The sequence below is a fragment of the Balaenoptera ricei genome, chromosome 4 (genome assembly GCF_028023285.1).
Source record: "Balaenoptera ricei isolate mBalRic1 chromosome 4, mBalRic1.hap2, whole genome shotgun sequence".
In the NCBI taxonomy this organism is placed as follows: domain Eukaryota; kingdom Metazoa; phylum Chordata; class Mammalia; order Artiodactyla; family Balaenopteridae; genus Balaenoptera; species Balaenoptera ricei.
This window is the reverse complement of record NC_082642.1, coordinates 90,782,761-90,791,505: the sequence shown is the minus strand read 5'-3', so window position 1 is coordinate 90,791,505 and position 8,745 is coordinate 90,782,761. Positions and strand designations below refer to the sequence as shown.

At 35.2% G+C, this 8,745-nt stretch overlaps 1 protein-coding gene across 8 annotated transcripts in view; it reads right to left on the bottom strand.

The window, feature by feature from the left end:
• Positions 1–1,517: 1,517 nt before the first annotated feature.
• The window catches only part of ZNF148 (zinc finger protein 148), a 126,596-nt gene continuing 119,368 nt past the window's right edge, over positions 1,518–8,745 (bottom strand). For all 8 annotated transcript variants that reach the window (XM_059920922.1, XM_059920930.1, XM_059920928.1 and 5 more), the window contains 2 exons: positions 4,753–4,871; positions 1,518–4,427 (listed from right to left, as the gene is read on the bottom strand). In XM_059920922.1, coding sequence (XP_059776905.1) covers positions 2,829–4,427; positions 4,753–4,871 — 1,718 coding nt within the window. In that variant the 3' untranslated portion in view covers positions 1,518–2,828. The remainder of the gene's footprint in view (positions 4,428–4,752; positions 4,872–8,745) is intronic.

Genomic DNA, 8,745 nt, shown 5'->3' with positions numbered 1-8,745 from the left:
TAAAAAAAAAAAACACGCTTTTAGAAGATGTTCAAGAGATAGTACTTCATCTAATGTGATCTGTTTCCAATCTTCAAACATGAGAACAGGTCCTAAGAAAGCACACCTCACTCACACTGCCAAGTTTAAGGGTGTAAGAGTATGTTTTCATAGAACAATTTGCTCACCAAGAGAAATGAAAAAAAAAATTGCAAAAGGATATCCTCAATATTGATTTAAAGCAGCACAAAAGGCTACTTGCTTTCTCTATTAATGCCCAGATAGAAATTAAGTAACTTTCTGAACCAAAGTGGGGAAACCCAAACTGCTGAGATGTTTATCATATGATGATAATACAAGGTAACTCTGGTAGGCATGTAGAATTTCACAGTAAGAGAGCAATGACTATACTTAAAAAGTGGTAAGTCAGTAAATTATGCCAAAGTATCATTTATCTCAAAATATGCTTATAATGTGGTAGAAAAGTCTGCCATTATGTAGATGTAAAGAAATGTGGTGAACACAGGAATTCAACACCTGAACTGCTTGCATGACTGCCACTTTCAAAGGCCTTCCCTCCTTAGCTTACTGCTCAGCAGTAGAGCCACATTCTAAAAACTGTGCTGGTGATGTTAACACAAACAAAAACCCTTACTCTGTACCAAGTTCTCAACAGAACAGAAATTCTAACCAGGCTCAAAACAAAAACAAAAAACCAAAATAAATGCCTACCATCATCCAATAGTAGTATGAGAAAAACAAAAATGCCTATACCTAGGGAGAGCACAGTTCCATTGTTAACATCTTGCCTGAATGAAGCCTTCTTGAGGTTGTAATGTGCAACGCAAGACACACCATTCTTAAGAGTCAATAATGGCAGAACTTCAATATCTACTTCAAAGAAGTCTAAAATTCTTGAAAAATTTGGCAGCAAAGAAAGCTGTCAAATGGGAAAATATTTCAAGCAAAGTTTAATAACCAAAGTGTAGAGGAAACCCATATTAAACATAATTTATATTCCTTATCATAAAAACACCATATATTCAAAATAAATGCAAAAAATGTTAAGGGTAGGTATTTCTTTGTTCCCTTTCTTTATGAGAACAGTCTTGGGATAACATTAAATAAAAGAAAAAAATAATTTAAATGTATAACATTCTATACTGAAACAAAGACTGCAGATCTATAAGGCCAATACAAAAGTTAAAATGGAAATTAACAATAAAGTTGCATCTTCCAAGGGTTTTAATTTTAGATTATCACTGGTGCTATATCAGTACGTGTGCATTGTGACAAAGATGGTGGAAATTTAAAATAAAAAACCAAAAAGGTGGAAGAAATTAAACAGGATAATAAAATCAATATTACTAATGTTACTTTCCAAAAATTAAAACTGTCCAATGTGTAACTCAAACCATCATTCTTTAGAAAAGTATATATATAATATGTATATATATAAAAGCACTATTTATTGTACCATGCTGTATTATTTTAAGACAAAGAATTAAAAAAAAAAAAACATTCGTGGATTAAGGATAAAGTCTGTAGTTTATTTAGATTTTGAAATGCAACAAAAAGTTTCCGATCACTCATCTAGCTGAAAAAGAAACTGTAGTTACTAGAATTAGTAAACACTCTTGGTTTGTAAAATTGTAATGAGCAGTGTTCATTAAAAAGTAACTCAAGATAAAATAAGCAATTAAAATGCCCATTTCTTTAGTTTCTCTGGATACTGTTTAATTATCCAATCTATCAAGATTCTAGAAAGAGAAGGATTAAACCAGGTTTTACAGTTCCAAAGATATCCAATTTCCTTTTATTGCCAAAAATTAAAATTTTCAATTATGAGATGATTATGACACAACCATATCAAACCTAAAAATCTAAATTTTTTTTTTTACTTTGAGAAATCAAAAATACCAAATAGATTCTAAGTGCTCTATGTTAACTGAAGTGTATATGTAAAGTAAAATACAATTAAGCTTTAAAATGTGGAATATACATTTTGTATAAGCATTATGTTCTTGGGAATGTAATCTACAGAATATCTTTTTACTAAAACTTCAAAACCTTGATACTTGCACATGAAAAATCATAAAAAATATCTAGGTACAACTGTACAAAGAAACTGACACCAATATGCATACTTCCATAGAGAAGTGAATGCTTCAACAGTTATGTATTTTGGTAAAAGTTTTGAAAGTATGCATATTTTTAAAGTAATTAGGCTTTTAAATAGTGGAGTCTTAGACTATCAGATTTTTATTACTTTTTTCTCAAAAAAAAAAATGTCAATATAATGCAAAATGAAAATCAAGGGTATATGGCATATCATTCTTTTTAAAAGGTGGTTTTCCTTTCTTCCCCCTATAGGACACACTAATTTTTTTAAGCCATAATCTCTTGACATTTAAACTTTTAAGTTCACTCTGTCTATAAAGTATATTCAGATTCCCTGCTGAAGTGCCATGACTATGCTGAAAAACTTAGAAACAGTATGAGTAAATTTCACACAATTACTAATCTCCTAAAAATGTACAATATTATCAGTTAGGAAACAATTGTGCGAAAGTCTTTTTTTTCCTTTTAAACTTGGTGTAGGTGGAATAGCAAGTTTCTGATCTAAAACAAGTAATGCATTGCTTCTATAAAGGTGACAACATGTAAGGCAGTTCAAAGAATGCTGACTAACCAAACAAAATGCAGTTATTGGATTATCTTGCTATTCATATCAGCTTAACTTGTTTTAACGCATTGCTCTTAAATCTGTACAGCACTCCATTTTTCACAGAGTAACCCCACTCTTGATTAATCTGTTCTAAAGTGCCAGTATTATTTACACATTTTTTTTAGCCAAAAGTCTGGCCAGTTGTGGCATCAGGTGAGGATGTCATCCCAGCTCTATTATCATTTACATTCACCAAGGGAAATTCTGGAAATTCAGCACTTGTCCCTGGTCCCCGAAGGTTCACCTGTCCATTGGCAGTGCTAAACTGAGTAGCTATTCCAGCTCTGGATCCATGATATGGAGCACGGAAGGGTTGTTCAAAAGAGCTCATTTGGTAAGCTTGGTGGACAGGCTGAGCCTCAGCTTTCTTCTGAGAAGTCACTTGATCCAAAAAGTCCTGTGTTGATGTGGCAGAAGCATGGTTTGTCTCATCACCTGAAAAGGGAAATGAGTGCTGTGAATCACCAACTATTAGTCCAAAGTGGGACTTATCTGGAGTTGTTCTTAGTGGAGAATTCATTCCTGATCGAAAGCTATTGATGGGCATGGCTGCATAGACTTGCTTGTCTATGGAAGAGAATGCTGGCTGATTGGGAAGGGTCTGGTTATCGGTCACAAAGTTAAGGCTCGGGCTGTTCAAATAGGCATCATTTTGGCTAGTTCTGTCCAAAGCCTGCTGCAGAAACTTTGAGTATTCCTGCAACATGTTGGCTTTATCTGATGAGGATGCTTGGGAGCTTGATCCAACATTCTCCGACTGGGTAACCTCAGGTACTTCGGAAGAATTTATTGATATGCTAGAAGTCACCTCAGTGTCCGCAACACTGAATGATATCTCATGTTGTCCATTCGCTTTATGAGAATAATGATCCAACAGAGTCTGCAGTACCTCATCTGGAATAACATTTTTGTCATGATTACTCTTTATCTCCACATTCAGTGCCTGTGAATCTAATATGGATGCTGTGGTACTCTCATCAATGACACTTGCCACAGCTGCCTGTGTTACAGAAGGCTGAGAAGCTATGGTACCCACATTCAGCGCATACTCCCTACTATTGTTACTTGCTGCCTGAAGATATCGCTTCTTCTTCAAAAACTGCATGGCATCATCATAATTAGTGCTACTGTGCACAGGTTTACTAGGCCCCTCTTGCAAATTGTCAACCTGGTCAATGTCAGCATTGCCTTCTGAGTCCAGCAAAGCTTGTTTGTCCACAAGTTCAAAAGCATACTTTGAAACTTTGCTCTCTTCATATGTGGATAAAGGCGAAATTGTTTGATTTTGCTCCAACGGCTGTTTCAGACTTCTCTTACTATTAATTTTTTTGAGAACCAACTTAGGTGGATGTATTTCTCCTGATGCATCTTCTAAATGCGATCCCCCAACTGAAGAATGCGGCATTTCAACAGCATACTCTGCTACCATATACTCATCTTTTACTTTAGTACTTGAAGAGTAAAGAGGCAAGTAATCATTTTTGTCTTTCTTCAGGTCAGATTTGTCCAAAGAACTCTCTTTGTCCATCCCAGATGATTTTTTCTCAGTTTTCTGCCTTTTCTTTTTTGGCAGTGAGTTATCTTTTGGTGATGTAGAAAAGCCAGAATCTTCCTCGGATGTCAGAAGGCCACCTTTGATGGCACATCTGTTTAGTTTTTTGTCATGATTTTCATGGCACATACGTTTATGTTTCAGTACACGATCTGTTCTGGAAAAATACTGTCGAATTCAAAGTTCAGAAGTGAGTTTTTTTGTTTTAGTTTGTATTTTGGTCAACCAAGAAAAGAAAAGAAAAAAACGGAATTAATATAAAGATAGATATAAGTATAATAATATGAGCAACTCCAAACTAATTTGCTGAGCCAACTGTATATTACAAATTGAATCAACAGCAGTTAGGAAGTTCTTCAAATAGTTTTAGTAGTAACATTTTCTAATTTAACTTATTAGAATTGTTTTATAATTTAATTTCAGATAGAAGAGTTTCAATGTCACTCATACCACAGTAAAGTGATTTTTTAAAAAAATTCAAACCACATCTTACCTGTAAACAGTATTCACACTGGTAGGGTTTTTCTCCACTATGAGTTCTCTTATGCCTTTCCATATGATATTTTTGAATGAATCTCATACCACATTCATCACAGCGAAATGGTTTTTCACCTAGCACATGATACAGAAAGTTTAAAACAAAACAAATACTGTAAAATAATGAATTACTTTACCACAAGAACCTCTAAATAAATGAATGTTGCCATACTTTGTTCTTTTTAAATGACAAAAGTCTCCCTTATACTAAACATATCTTCCAGTTTAATTTGTCAAGAATATCTTGCTTTGTAAAAATGAAAGAGATTGGTACACGCCATTGGAAAGAAAAGGTTGAAAGCAGGCATACTCAATTTCCCTTTTACTGTATGTGTACATAATATACTCCTTCCATAGAGACTGGTATTATTACCAGGACCTTAACAGTAATATGAACAGGGTTTCAGTAGAGTGGCTGATGTTTCTAATCCTTTTTTCAATCATACAAAAAGTATTCCAGAAAATTTTTTGAAAAAACAAAATGTTACCCATACATAGTCCAACACAATTCTTGGGTATACCTTTTTAATTCTTCATGTCTTTTCAAAGATATGTGTGGTTAAATGAAATCTGAATCCTAGGAAAATATTTTTTAAATCTAATTTATTAAAACATAAGAAGAGGGCTTCCCTGGTGGCGCAGTGGTTGAGAATCTGCCTGCCAATGCAGGGGACACGGGTTCGAGCCCTGGTCTGGGAAGATCCCACATGCTGCGGAGCAACTGGGCCCGTGAGCCACAACTACTGAGCCTGTGCATCTGGAGCCTGTGCTCCGCAACAAGAGAGGCCGCGATAGTGAGAGGACCGCGCACCGCGATGAAGAGTGGCCCCCGCTTGCCGCAGCTAGAGAAAGCCCTCGCACAGAAACGAAGACCCAACACAGCCATAAAAAAATATATATAAATAAATTAATTAATTAAAAAAAAAAAGAATGGGGCCTCCTAAAGATACCCATTTAAAAATAAATAAATAAATAAAATAAAACATAAGAAGAGTTTAAATTAGAGACTAAGTTTTAAAAGTAAGGTTTGTTTATACTGATTCTCTTTTCCTCAACTCAAACCAGCGTTTCTCATGTCCTTTCGGGAGCGAATTAAATTGAGGGCTGTTAACTGGGCACACGACCCCCACAACACCCCCAGTTTTTTTTTTTTTAAATCACATAAGGACTTCTCAGCTTTAATGAACCATTAATAAGAAGATCTAAAATAGCTTTTACTGATAAAGCCACAGCCTAAGTAAATAGAAGGATGTGACAAGAAGTTATCTTAAATAATGCTTGTTTGGGAAACCACTGTTTCTACCTTTCATACAGTCAACAAAACTTTACTGAATACTTCTCCTCTACCCATAAAAGTATAAGACATGTTACTTGTCCTCAAAGAGTTTATGACATAATTGGGAAAACAAGAAAGAAACAACTAACAGAACTATATCCAGCTCTGGTTTACCTTTATAACTTTATAACCCACTAGTTATCTTCTTAACATTTTCCTCCAGCCAAATCGAAGAACCTACCATCTCCATCTCATGCTTTCCTACTTCTGCCTTGATTCACGCAGCTCCCTCAGTCCACCTCTGTGTGTTCTGGTACTACACTCCCCTCAAGGCCCAACCCATCTCCTCTGGGATACTTTGCCCTATTCCCCTAGAGGAAAGGCATCTTTATCTTCTTTAACTTTCCACAGAACTTCAGCTGTACCTCTCCAATGGCACTCATTACTTTCATTCCAATAATTATTTTGTACAACTCTATTCTTTTAACTAAATTACATTTCTTTAGGTCAGAATCTGGACCTAAATTATCTTTATGTAGCTCAAAATACTTTGGGCAACTTTTAAGGGCCACATGAATGGCATAAAGGATTATTACAGTGGATTATAATTGGAAAAAATGTTATTATGAGCTGGTATGATTTGGGAAAGCTTCTTGTGTTAGAATCTAAGCTGAGTAGCCCTTTAAGGGATTGTGTGTATGAGATTAAAGCCAAGGAAAGAAAATTTAGTGAGGAATAACAGAGCAACTAAGGGTTTAGATACTATAAAATATACTGGAGAACTGGTACCTAAAAAGACAATTTAATTTGGCAACAAATAAATTATTTGAAACTTTCAAGAACTGCAACTTCTGTAACTGCTATGGAGTTATCAAATTTTAGGGCCGAAGGGACTTTGAAATGGCTTCAAACTGTGCTCTTGGGGGCTCCACAGAGGCCCCCAAAGGATCATCCTGGTGTGGCAAATGGCTCTAAGGTTGCCACCCAAAATTCAGGACAGAACAGCTCCCCTTCTGTACACAGGGAATCTGAGTAAGGACTCCAGGGTTCAAAGGCTAGAATGGAGACCTAACACAACTAATCTCGACCAATTTACTTATTTTTACAAAAAAGAAAGTCCAGAAAAATTAAGATACTTGTCCAAGGGGTTAGTAAGTGGATAACTAATGAAGCAACAAAAGCTGGAAGAGAAGACCACTTATTTCGGAAGTTCGAAAGTGAAAGAAATGAGAAAAAGGAGGTGAGAAGTAATAGGAGGCAATCCATTCGAGACTAAGAATTGGTAAGGGTGGGAAACTGAACTAAAATGGAATATTATGGTGAATAATCAAAATAACAAGATCCCAGAAGAACTAGGATGAAAAGGGAAGGAGAGTACAAGTATTATTTTATAAAGAAGTTTAAGAATAGGTGCATATTTTGAAATAAAGACTGTGTATGATAGAGCTCATTAAGATCAGAAGTTAAAGTCATTCTTCAAAAGTTAGAGAGGATAAAAGAGAAAATTAGTGAACTTTTTAGAATTCAATTAATTCTACATGATATTCATGAACTGGAAGACTTTAATGTTAAAAATGATAATATACTCCGCATTGGTCAAAGCAGAAGCTGACAACCTGATCCTAAAATTCATATGGAAATGCAAGGGATCCGTAACAGCTAAAGCAATCTTGAAAAAGAAGAACTAAGTAGGAAGACTCAGACTTCCCAACTTCAAAACTTACAATCAAGCTACAGTAGTAAGATAGTGTGGTAATGGCATAAGGATAGACATACATATCGAGTAATAGAATTGAGAGTCTAGAAACAAACCTTTACATTTATAGTCGACTGACTTCAGTGGGGAAAAAACAGTCTTTTCAACAATGACACGGGGACAATTTGATACCCATGTGCAAAAGAATGGGGTTGGACCCCAACCTCACACTGTATACAAAAATTAACTCAAAATGGATCATAGGCCTAAATGTGGGAACTAAAACCGTAAAACTCTTGGAAGAAAATATAGGAATACATCTTGACTTTGGATTAGGCAATGATTTCTTAGATACAACACCAAAAGCACAAGCAAACAAACAAAAAATAAATAAAATATACCTCATCAAAATTAAAAACTTTTGTGCTTCAAAGGACACTATCAAGAAAGTAAAAAGACAAAATGCTGTAGTAGCTGCTGTGGGAAATAGTTTGGCAATTCCTCAAAATGTTAAACTTAGAATTACCATACAAGCCAACTGTTCTACTCCTAGGTATATACCCTAAAGATCTGCAAACAGGGATTCACTCAGAGACTTGTATACCAATGCTCACAGCAGCATTATTCACAACAACCAATATATGGAAGCAACCCAAGTGTTGACTGGATAAACAACATGTGATATACACAGACAATGGAATATTTTTCAGCCATAAAAAGGAATGAAATTCTGATACATGATACAACATGGATGAACCCTGAATAAATTATGCTAAGTGAAAGAAACCAGGCACAAAAAGGACAAATACTTCGTGATTCCATTTATATGAAATACCTAGAGTAGGCAAATTCACAGGGATAGAAAGTAGAATAAAGGTTACCAGGGACTGGCAGAGGAAGGAAAGGGGAGTTACTGCTTAATGGCTACAGGTTTTTGTTTGTGTACAATTTTGTTACACAATGTTATAAATGTACTT